Source organism: Electrona antarctica (assembly GCF_951216825.1).
Source record: "Electrona antarctica genome assembly, chromosome: 5".
Classification (NCBI taxonomy): domain Eukaryota; kingdom Metazoa; phylum Chordata; class Actinopteri; order Myctophiformes; family Myctophidae; genus Electrona; species Electrona antarctica.
In genome coordinates, this window is record NC_136810.1 from 19,716,947 (window position 1) to 19,729,446 (window position 12,500).

At 46.5% G+C, this 12,500-nt stretch overlaps 2 protein-coding genes across 2 annotated transcripts in view; both read left to right on the plus strand.

The window, feature by feature from the left end:
• Positions 1 to 12,500, plus strand: part of LOC306923424 (tripartite motif-containing protein 14) — a 493,176-nt gene that overhangs the window by 177,694 nt on the left and 302,982 nt on the right. The gene's annotated exons all lie outside the window — the stretch shown is intronic.
• reln (reelin) overlaps positions 1 to 12,500 on the plus strand; it is a gene marked incomplete at its 5' end in the record, with an annotated part of 168,034 nt that overhangs the window by 94,665 nt on the left and 60,869 nt on the right. The window contains 9 exons of the mRNA XM_079501359.1: positions 2,929 to 3,040; positions 3,628 to 3,868; positions 5,074 to 5,213; positions 5,866 to 6,017; positions 6,811 to 6,926; positions 7,164 to 7,372; positions 9,896 to 10,024; positions 11,851 to 11,960; positions 12,339 to 12,405. Coding sequence (XP_079357485.1) covers positions 2,929 to 3,040; positions 3,628 to 3,868; positions 5,074 to 5,213; positions 5,866 to 6,017; positions 6,811 to 6,926; positions 7,164 to 7,372; positions 9,896 to 10,024; positions 11,851 to 11,960; positions 12,339 to 12,405 — 1,276 coding nt within the window. The remainder of the gene's footprint in view (positions 1 to 2,928; positions 3,041 to 3,627; positions 3,869 to 5,073; positions 5,214 to 5,865; positions 6,018 to 6,810; positions 6,927 to 7,163; positions 7,373 to 9,895; positions 10,025 to 11,850; positions 11,961 to 12,338; positions 12,406 to 12,500) is intronic.

Sequence of the window (12,500 nt, forward strand, 5' to 3'; positions counted from 1 at the left end):
GCTCGGGGATAATTTGATTAGTAGATTTGACCCCCCAATCCAACCCATTGATGCTGAGTGCCAAGCAGGGAGGCATTGGGTCCCATTTTAACAGTCTTTGGTATGACCCAGCCGAGGATCGAACCCCCCCGACCTCCCAGTTTCAGCGCGGACACTCTAACCACAAGGCCACTGTCTGGTCAGTGAGTGACTGAACACAAGCGCTGGGATCTGGTTCACTTACTGACTGAAAAATAATAAACCCTGCTCCAAAGTCATTTATTAACGTTTCGAGCCAAGGCTCTTCATCGGGTCAAACTCGAGATGTGTGTGTCACCCACATGAATAGACACCCACAGGTCATGTTCTGACTGTGCAACGATATAGTAACTGCATCGAAACATTGATTTTAATTTCAAGAATCGAAGTATGTCGAAATGAAAACAGCAGCATTGACTATGTATCGAATCGTATCGTTTTGCAATGCAAATAATCGATTGTATTAATACTACATTTTTGTGCGTGGTATATTTAGCTTTTTTTAGAAGAAAAGAAAAAGAGTGGTTTAATTACTTAGTTTAAAATAATGTCAATGTATTTTAAATAGTTACTGTATCGATTTCAAATCATTGAATCGTCATCGCCATAATGAACCAATATGGTCCATGTATCGTATGGTCAACCATGTATCGTGATATGTATCGTATCGCTGTTAAAATGTATCGTTACACCCTAACAGTATATCATTAGATTTGTTCAGTGACTGAAGCTGTAGCAACTAGAACTGCCCTCTGTCGAGTGAAGCTGTAGCAACTAGAACTGCCCTCTGTCGAGTGTTCAGTGACTGAAGCTGTAGCAACTAGAACTGCCCTCTGTCGAGTGAAGCTGTAGCAACTAGAACTGCACTCTGTCGAGTGCCTACTGAAGCTGTAGCAACTAGAACTGCCCTCTGTCGAGTGTTCAGTGACTGAAGCTGTAGCAACTAGAACTGCCCTCTGTCGAGTGTTCAGTGACTGAAGCTGTAGCAACTAGAACTGCCCTCTGTCGAGTGTTCAGTGACTGAAGCTGTAGCAACTAGAACTGCCCTCTGTCGAGTGTTCAGTGACTGAAGCTGTAGCAACTAGAACTGCCCTCTGTCGAGTGAAGCTGTAGCAACTAGAACTGCCCTCTGTCGAGTGCCTACTGAAGCTGTAGCAACTAGAACTGCCCTCTGTCGAGTGCCTACTGAAGCTGTAGCAACTAGAACTGCCCTCTGTCGAGTGAAGCTGTAGCAACTAGAACTGCCCTCTGTCGAGTGCCTACTGTCGACCGCTACGAACATTCAAATCTCAGCCTCTCTGTAAAACATTGAAATGAAATACTAAAGTCGGGTTATAACTGGCTGTCAATGGTGACGTACTGTAATTACGATATGTTTCAATATTGGTTGGGTAACAGGTAACGTATGTATGTATACATGTATGTAATGTAAGTTGTAAGTTGAAAGTACTATACTGTGGTCGGCTGGCTTTTTTATGTGCGTATACTTGGTAGGTATATACTGTATACTAGGGCATTAATGACTTGAGATTTTTCCAAGTCGACTTGTCAGACAGTAAAGTCGAAGTTGAGTCGATTTATCGTTTTGTATGGCAATTATATGGCAAAGCGCTGATTATCAAAACATAAAACTATAATAGTAAATACTAAACAGTGTGTGCGTCGCACACTGGTACACAGACCAGAAAAGAGAACACAACAGGAGAGGGGGCATCATTGGCATCACAGCAGCCAGCAGCAGTTTGGCACGTCATCAGAATACAATCTGCATTACCTTCCACGTGAACCTTCTCCTCCTCCTCCTCCTCCAACTTGATAACGTTCTCATGTTAGTTTGTTACTTATTTTCTGAGCCATGCAAATAAACAACAACCTGCACTGACCGGAGACGGAGAGGTTCATGTGATGTGCCCCGCGCGTAAAGCTAAACCAGAAACAGGACAGTCATTGCGTCAGCACGGATGTAGCCTCGGAAAGCCAGACGTTTTATTTCCAGCACGGAGGTGAGGGGGATATCGTTTGGGGATAAAGTTTCCGCGCTTCTATCTGTTACTTCTCTCTGACACAGCGCAGTTCAAACTTCAAATTCAGCCAGTCAATAGTGGGACACCGCGCGCTGAGAGCCACAGCTGCAGTTGGTTTTTAATTAAGGGGCGCGTTCTGAATGCAATGCAAACTAATAGGCGAGTGCGCTCCGGTGCATATGCAAAGGGAAATAATGACTTCTGTCCGTGACAATGATCAATGCTACAGTTTGAATTCTGTACACACGCTACGCACACATAGAGCAAAAAATATGATTTTTTTTTTTCAACTTTCGACTTCTCCTAATCTGAATCGACCGTGTTAATGAAATCGATAAATCAATTTTTTAGTGAATGCCCTACTGTATACTGATGTTGATGGTGACGTAATTAAGATATGTTTCAATGTCGGGTTATAACTGGACTTTAATGTTTGTTTAGGGCACTAAACAACGATATACGTGGCCGATATAAATAAGAGTGTGAGCCCCTCACTTCAGTGTGATTCTTTTCCCTTCTCTCATCTCAACTCGTTTATTGCTTTAACACTTTGTGAATCCTGCTGGATCTTCTTCAGGAATTAAAACATTCCTGAGCAAGACCCAAACATTGAAGCAATAAACAAGTGGAGCTGAGACAAAAAAAACGACTTTAATCCTTTCCTGTTGCATGTGCTGTTTGTCCGCCAGCACCCATGGGTATGAGATTGGATCGCCTTTGTGCAGTGACTGAACCTATAGGTGTGTGTGTGTGTGTGTGTGTGTGTGTGTGTGTGTGTGTGTGTGTGCGTGCGTGCGTGCGTGCGTGCGTGCGTGCGTGCGTGCGTGCGTGCGTGCGTGCGTGCGTGCGTGCGTGTGTGTGTGTGTGTGCGCGTGCGTGCGTGTAGGTTCTGGGTCGTGTAGGTTTAGTTACTCAGACCCCATCATCACGGTGTCCTACAGTCTGACCAACAACAACAACAACAACACTGATGACTGGACCACACTGGAGAAGATCAGGTAAAGCATATATAGCTTGTTGCTTAGCAGAAAAGGAAATAAAAAAAGAACCTCTAAAAGATATTTAATAAAATATTTTCGTGAACGGAAATGGCAGCTTCCTGACTCGGATTTCGGGAGGTGTAGTTCTAGACTAACCTGACTCCGCCAGATGGGGCAGCAGAGAGTACACTGGGTTCCCCCCCTCCTGCTCCCATCTGGGAACTCACAGGCAGACTCGATGCTCCGGCCACCAAACGGCCTGGCCAATCAGCGGCAGCTAGAGGCGGGATCGAGGCAGGACTGTCTATGCCTTGAACCCAGTGTACTCTCTGCTGCCCCATCTGGCGGAGTGAGGTTAGTTCTAGACTATAGCATTCGGAGATTGTGGAATAGTTGTCTGGCTATAAGCGAGACTATATAGCGACACAGCGCGCTACAGCATGTTCTGTGTTTGTGAGAGATAGAGAGAGAGAGAGAGAGAGAGAGAGAGTACTTGTACCCAAAGTACTTCGTACTTCGTTACTTCCCATTTCTGGATTATGACAAGCCTTTGCTACAAAACATGCACAACTAAACGTTGTTTCATTGTGTTAATTGTTTCTCAGAGCTCCCACCAACAGCAGTACGGTGGTCCACCTGCTGCCCCTCCCCCTGGGCTCCCGGGCAGAGGGGGTGCGTCTGCGTTGGTCCCAGGAGGCCCCCGAGGGCCCAGAGGGCTACGAGTCCTGCTGGGGCCTGGACAACATCCTGCTGGTCAACGCTGCCCATCGGCCCACCCTGCTGGAGGACAACCTGGACCCCCCCGACACCTCCAACTGGCTCTTCTTCCCCGGAGCCACCGTCAAGGTGGGAGGATAGATACCAGTGTTGCTTACGTCGACTATAAAACTAAGACGACACAATGTCCGTCGACTACCTTTTTTCACAGAGGAAAACTAAATGGAAACTAAGCTATGATGACTAAAACTAAGACTAAATATATTGACAATTTTGTCAACAAATGTGACTAAATTTGACTGAGGGACTGCCATTGGACTTTTTATAATTTTCGTTTTTTCATATCATATGAAAGCAGGGAATCATAGCTTCAAATTGACATATTGGTTGTTCAGTTTGACCCTCCAGTTTTGGAGATATGGCTTATAGAGTAATGTCTTGCAGAAAACAGCGAGTTGAGAAAACAGGCTTGAAAGGTTCACTTCTGTGGTCTCTAACATTACACCTAGCTACATGTTTAAGCACTTATTTCATATTTACATGTCGATATCAGCTCTGACACTTATTTCAGACATGCTCTAGTATGTGAAGAGTCTGCCTGTGCTATTAACTCATTTTTTAAAAAAAAGAAAAAAAAATCTTTTTCTCCTTTGGTGAAAAGCTGGAATGTGCGCGATGGCAGTCTCTCAGTCAAATCTGGTCACATAATGTTATGAAGGGACTAGTGGACAAGAGATCCAGTATAAGTCATGTTATACTTGGTTGCATGCTGAAAATAGCAGATCTAGATCTTGATCAGTTGCCTTTTTACCATTACCATTAGAGTTACACAGTGGTTCCCAAACTTTTTCATGTCAAGGACCCCCAAATTGACACTAATTAGCCCACGGACCCCCATTTGAAGAGATAAGAGAAGATTTGTACGACTCTAGCGGTGATTCTCAACCCGTTGAATTACCCAGTTTGACATGCATTACTCTATACGGACCACCATTTAATGGCATTTCTATCTCTGGGACCCCAATTTATAGTAAAATCAATATTAGTTTAACTCTGAGAGTGTACAAATGGAACCAAATGGACCCATTAGGGTCCATTTGGTTCCATTTGTACATGAGTTACAGACCCGTAGGGGTTCATTTGGTTCCAAACTATCCATTTAGCTGGGGAACCCCTGGAACTCCCTCAAGGACCCCTGGGGGTCCCCGGACCACACTCTGGGAACCACTGCTGTAGGTAACACATATTTGTGAAACAGTACAAGACAATAAATAACAGCAGGTTCAGAACCGTCACACTGCATGACACCTTATTCCTCTTCTCTCATTGGCCAGCATGCCTGTCAATCAGAAGGCAACGCCCTGTATTTCCACGGTGGGGAGGGCATTGGCCACGCCTCCACCAGAGATATCGACCTGCACCGAGAGGAGGGGCGGAGCTACTGGGAGGAGGACTTTGAGGGCCCGCCCACAAAGTAAGTCCATGTTCACCGATGCAGACAACTACATCATTACGTCTTTTCCTAAATGTATCACTATTTTATCTGTCAAGCAAAACTAGCAAGAATTGGAGTCACAATGGTTCACATAGTCACCATTTTACCACCATTTTACACACACGCATGCATGCGTGCGCGTGTGTGTGTGTATGTGTGTGTGTGTGTGTGTGTGTGTGTGTGTGGGCTCAGCAGGAAACTGTCACTTTAACACTACATTGATTGTGACAGGAGAGAGAGAGAGAGAGAGAGAGAGAGAGAGAGAGAGAGAGAGGACATGATGGATGGAGGACAGACTAAGTGCTAACTGCTGCCTGTCTGCGCTAATGAGGATCCACCTTACACTGTGTGCGTGCGTGCGTGCGTGCGTGCGTGCGTGCGTGCGTGCGCCGCATATTTCTTTTTTAAAGAAGTTTTGTTAGTTTCACTGTAGAACGAAGTCAGAATCATATCATGATGTCATCATGTAGATTGATGTAAACACTTAAGTGAAGAACGTGTTAAAGCAACATATGTGACCAGATTTGACTGAGAGCCTGCCATCGCTAATTTTACATCACACTATACTACAGAGACATCAATGTCAGTTCATGTTTTGTCAATAATATGTCATTGTGTCATGTCCGTGCAGTTGGGACATTGAGGGGGCGGTCTACGGGACACAGTGCGGGGAGGTGGAGTCAGGTTTGGCGCTCGTGTTTGACCAGGACGGGCGGAGGGACCTTTGCACGCCGTACCTGGATACCACCGCCTACGGAAACCTGCGCTTCCACTTCACAATGGGTACACCAAGCACTTTGAAACCAAAATGAATGACACTTCAAAAATGTCCTGCATGTCAGACATGCAATTAACCCATTTTGGACTGACACCAGATTCTACAAATGTCTTCTAAATCATGACAGTTTTCATGTCAAGGAAAATAATCCCAAAGATTATATGTAATTGGCTGCCGACACCCATCTGAAAATATGTAGTTCCAGAGGCTCCCCAGAAGCAAAGATTTGAGTGAAAAACATTCGCTCTGAAAGAATATATATTTGCGCCAGTGTTGTTTTTGGCAGCAATTTAGATTTTAGTTTTAGTCATAGTCTCTTGAATAGTTTTCATTTAGTTCTAGTGTCTAGTTTTAGTCGACTAAATGTCATAAGATTTTAGTCGACTAAATCAACTGTAGATTTAGTCGACTAAAATCTTAATTTAGCAGGCCTTGATGCCGTCATAATGGCTGATTTTACACTTGCTGAAAATAGCTGCTGTACAAGCTCACAACGTGTCGCACTGTGACGCCTTGTGAGCTTGTAGAGCAGCTATTTTCAACATGCAACCAAGTGTAAAATGTCTTGTACTGGATCTCTTGTCCCTTCCTAACATTTTAGTCTAGTTTTTATTTGTTGACGAAATTGTCAGTATATATATTTAGTCTTAGTTTTAGTCATCATAGCTTAGTTTTCATTTAGTTTCAATTTAGTTTGTCAGTGAAAAAATATATTTTTTGTCTTCGTTTTAGTCGACAAAATCAACACTATTGGGTTTTGCACTTGTGCTTAAATGATACATTACTCTGTGTGTGTAGGGGGCGGGGACTGTGACCCGGGACAGTCACATGACAATGATGTCATCGTGTTTGGGAGGTCGAAGGGCAGGAAGGAACCTGTCTTACTGGACACCCTGCCGTACTCCTCCTATAGGGTAACACACATGCACCAATGTCACGCACGCACACACACACACACACACACACACACACACCGCACGCACGCACACACTCACGCAGCACGCACGCACGCACGCACGCACGCACGCACGCACGCAACCATGCAACCACGCAACCACGCACGCACGCTTCAATAAAGTATTCAATCAAACAAAGTTCTCCCCCCCCTCTCTCTAATGGTATCGCCGTTGTCTCTCGTCCATCTCTTCCAGAGTCCTGCCGTGGTGTCTCTCTCTCTGCCCACGGAGCTGCAGACGCCGGCCACCATGCTGTGCGTAGAGCAGCGGTCACACGGGGGCGCCGGACGCCACGTGTGGGCTCTGGACTTCATGCAGCTGCTGCCCGTCCTGCCGGGCACCCTCACCCACCTGGCACAGTTCAGCATCAACCTGGGCTGTGGCTCCTACCAGCCTGCCAACAGGTGACTTCACTTAACCAATTAGTTCAGCATCAACCTGGGCTGTGGCTCCTACCAGCCTGCCAACAGGTGACTTCACTTAACCAATTAGTTCAGTGGCTCCTACCAGCCTGCCAACAGGTGACTTCACTTAACCAATTAGTTCAGTGGCTCCTACCAGCCTGCCAACAGGTGACTTCAATTCACCAATTAGTTCAGCATCAACCTGGGCTGTGGCTCCTACCAGCCTACCAACAGGTGACTTCACTTAACCAATTAGTTCAGCATCAACCTGGGCTGTGGCTCCTACCAGCCTACCAACAGGTGACTTCACTTAACCAATTAGTTCAGCATCAACCTGGGCTGTGGCTCCTACCAGCCGGCCAACAGGTGACTTCACTTAACCAATTAGTTCAGCATCAACCTGGGCTGTGGCTCCTACCAGCCTACCAACAGGTGACTTCACTTAACCAATTAGTTCAGTGGCTCCTACCATCCTGCCAACAGGTGACTTCACTTAACCAATTATAGTTCAGCATCAACCTGGGCTGTGGCTCCTACCAGCCTGCCAACAGGTGACTTCACTTAACCCATTAGTTCAGCATCAACCTGGGCTGTGGCTCCTACCAGCCTGCCAACAGGTGACTTCACTTAACCAATTAGTTCAGCATCAACCTGGGCTGTGGCTCCTACCAGCCTACCAACAGGTGACTTCACTTAACCAATTAGTTCAGTGGCTCCTACCATCCTGCCAACAGGTGACTTCACTTAACCAATTATAGTTCAGCATCAACCTGGGCTGTGGCTCCTACCAGCCTGCCAACAGGTGACTTCACTTAACCAATTAGTTCAGCATCAACCTGGGCTGTGGCTCCTACCAGCCTACCAACAGGTGACTTCACTTAACCAATTAGTTCAGTGGCTCCTACCATCCTGCCAACAGGTGACTTCACTTAACCAATTATAGTTCAGCATCAACCTGGGCTGTGGCTCCTACCAGCCTGCCAACAGGTGACTTCAATTAACCCATTAGTTCAGCATCAACCTGGGCTGTGGCTCCTACCAGCCTGCCAACAGGTGACTTCACTTAACCAATTAGTTCAGCATCAACCTGGGCTGTGGCTCCTACCAGCCTGCCAACAGGTGACTTCACTTAACCAATTAGTTCAGCATCAACCTGGGCTGTGGCTCCTACCAGCCTGCCAACAGGTGACTTCACTTAACCAATTAGTTCAGCATCAACCTGGGCTGTGGCTCCTATACCAGCCTGCCAACAGGTGACTTCACTTAACCAATTAGTTCAGCATCAACCTGGGCTGTGGCTCCTACCAGCCTGCCAACAGGTGACTTCACTTAACCAATTAGTTCAGCATCAACCTGGGCTGTGGCTCCTACCAGCCTGCCAACAGGTGACTTCACTTAACCAATTAGTTCAGCATCAACCTGGGCTGTGGCTCCTACCAGCCTGCCAACAGGTGACTTCACTTAACCAATTAGTTCAGCATCAACCTGGGCTGTGGCTCCTACCAGCCTACCAACAGGTGACTTCACTTAACCAATTAGTTCAGTGGCTCCTACCATCCTGCCAACAGGTGACTTCACTTAACCAATTATAGTTCAGCATCAACCTGGGCTGTGGCTCCTACCAGCCTGCCAACAGGTGACTTCAATTAACCCATTAGTTCAGCATCAACCTGGGCTGTGGCTCCTACCAGCCTGCCAACAGGTGACTTCACTTAACCAATTAGTTCAGCATCAACCTGGGCTGTGGCTCCTACCAGCCTGCCAACAGGTGACTTCACTTAACCAATTAGTTCAGCATCAACCTGGGCTGTGGCTCCTACCAGCCTGCCAACAGGTGACTTCACTTAACCAATTAGTTCAGCATCAACCTGGGCTGTGGCTCCTATACCAGCCTGCCAACAGGTGACTTCACTTAACCAATTAGTTCAGCATCAACCTGGGCTGTGGCTCCTACCAGCCTGCCAACAGGTGACTTCACTTAACCAATTAGTTCAGCATCAACCTGGGCTGTGGCTCCTACCAGCCTGCCAACAGGTGACTTCACTTAACCAATTAGTTCAGCATCAACCTGGGCTGTGGCTCCTACCAGCCTGCCAACAGGTGACTTCACTTAACCAATTAGTTCAGCATCAACCTGGGCTGTGGCTCCTACCAGCCGGCCAAAAGGTGACTTTATAAGGACCTTTCAGACGGGGGGAGCGAGTGACGCAGGTCGTTCTCGCCTGCAGTGTTGTTTTCGTCGACTAAAAACTATGACGAAAAATGTCTATGATGACTAAAACTAAAAGTAATAATACTGACAATTTTGTCAACAAATAAAAACTAGACTAAAATGTTAGGAAGGGACTAGTGGACAAGATATCCTGTATAAGTCATTTTACAATTAGTTGCATGCTGAAAATGTATTTATTTATAAAAGATATTTTCAGCAACTGTAAAAACAGTAAGTATAAGAGGGCCTAGCGCCCCTCAAAATATATATATATCTTAACCACAATTTCAATATTTCTGCCTGTCTGTCAGTGTCAATCTGGAGTTCTCGACCAATCACGGTCGCTCGTGGTCACTGCTTCACACAGAGTGTCTTCCAGAGCTGTGCTCCGGACCACACCTCCCCCACAGCTCCACCTACTCCTCAGACAACTATAGCGGGTACGCACCTGTGTGTGTGTGTGCGTGTGTGTGTGTGTGTGTGTGTGTGTGTGTGTGTGTGTGCGTGTGTGTGTGCGTGTGTGTGTGTGTGTGCGCGCGTGTGTGTGTGTGTGTGTGTGTGTGTGTGTGTGTGTGTGTGTGCGTGCGTGTGTGTGTTCTGTAATGTAAAGTTTAATACCATCCACCAGCAACTGACCCCTCACACGTCCAGTTGTCCACCTCCTTTTGTCCCCCCCCCCTCTCTACCTCTCTCCTGCTTTGAACTCCCCTCTGCCGCTGATTTATCCAAACTCATCCAGAATTCCAAGCCATCCACCTGCCAACTTGACCCCCTGCCATCCTCCCTGGTTATAGCCTCCCTCCCCTCTCTGCTGCCCCTGATAACTGCCATTCTTCACTCCTCCCTCACCTCTGGTTCTGTCCCCTCAAATCTGCTGCTGTCACACCGTTACTGAAGAAACCTGGTCTAGATCCCAACATCTTCAATAACCTCCGCCCCATCTCCAACCTACCATTTCTCGCAAAAATCCTAGAAAAAGCAGTGGCATCACAGATTCAGGCCCACCTCACCAACAATAACGTCTATGAACAGTTCCAGTCCGGTTTTCGCAGGAAATCAAATCCTGGTTCACCTCAAACTAAACAGTGATAAAACCAAGGTAGTCCTCATTGGTTCCAAATCCACACTCTCCAAGCAACCCAGTTTCACCCTCACCATAGACAACACCTCGGTTTCCCCCTCCCCTCAGGTTAAGAGTCTGGGTGTCGTCCTCGATAGCACACTCTAATTCCACACCCACATCAACAACACCATCCGGTCTGCCTACTTCCACCTCAGAAACATCAACCGCCTCCGCCCCTCACTCACTCCCCACAGTGCCGCAATCCTGGTTCATGCTCTTGTCACCTCCCGCTTGGACTACAGTAATTCCCTTCTTTTTGGTCTCCCACACAAACTTCTCCATAAACTCCAACTGGTCCAGAACGCTGCAGCACGTATCATCACCAGAACCCCTGTCATCAGTCACATCACCCCTGTTTTACACCAACTCCACTGGCTTCCCATCAAATTCCACATTGACTATAAGATCCTTCTCCATACTTTCAAGGCCATTCATAACCTCACCCCCCTTATCTGTCTGACCTTGTTCACATCGACATTCCCACCTCTTCGGTCTGCCTCCTCCATCAAACTGAAAGTCCTCCCTGTACTGCCCGTCTGTCCACCATGGGGTCAAGAGCTTTCAGCCGCTCTGCCCCTCACCTCTGGAACTCCCTCCCCCCTGATATAAGAAACATGGACTCAATCACCTCATTTCAAACCCACCTCAAAACCCACCTGTTTAGGCAGGCCTATGATTGATCTGTGTTTTCTGTTGCAAGCTATACTTTATTGTCTGCTTTTGCTTTTAACTGTGTTTTGTGTCAACTGTTTTTAACATAAATAAAATGTATTATTATTATTATTATTATTATTATTATTAATAGTACAATTCTAAGTTGCTCCATTATCCTCTGCATAGATGCCTCGTTCACTGCAGTTCATGAGAACGACCTGTATTGCAGGGAATGCGAAAGTCAAGCTGCACTGTGTTTTGGAGAAAATGTATACATCTTTTAACTCAAAAATCACTTTTTTCACCGTCAGTTAAAGCTTCATATCCATAGTAAGTAAAATTGTAGGGCTCATCTGTATATTTTTTGGAACACTGTTGTAAAAGTACTCAAACTCAAAAGTGTAGGCTACTTACTGTAAGTACGTTTTATTAAATGCAATCTAGTTTACAGCACTGATATAATTAAAATGCTATATTCTATGAATGCAGGTGGACTAGGATCTCCATTCCTCTCCCCAACACAGCGCTCACAGAACACACTCAGTTCCGTTGGACACAGACCGGGCTAGGAAGAGTTAATATGTGGGCCCTGGACAATGGTACGACGACGCACGCACACACGCACGCACGCACGCAAGCACGCACGCACGCACGCACGCACACACGCACGCACGCACGCACGCACGCACGCACGCACGCACGCACGCAAGCACGCGCGCATGCACGCACATGCAGGACAACATTCATATACAGATGTGATGTCAGTATACATGTGCAGTTTTAGTTCATTACAGAAGGATATGGCTTTGTTGCCACAGCATGTATTACTAATGATGTGTGTGTGCATGTGCATGTGCGTGTGCGTGTGTGTGTGTGTGTGTGTGTGTGTGTGTGTGTGCGTGTGCGTGTGCGTGTGCGTGTGCGTGTGCGTGTGCGCGTGTGCGTGTGTGTGTGTGTGTGTGTGTGTGTGTGTACAGTGTACATTGGACCAGCGTGTCTGCGGTTCTGCTCAGGAAGAGGACATTGTTCACGTACAGGATGCAAGTAAGAAGTGATGCTTTCTATTTTTTCTCTTTTTTCTCTCTTTTTATCAAGAAGTGATGCTTATTGAAGACAATTAATAACTCATTAAGGACCTA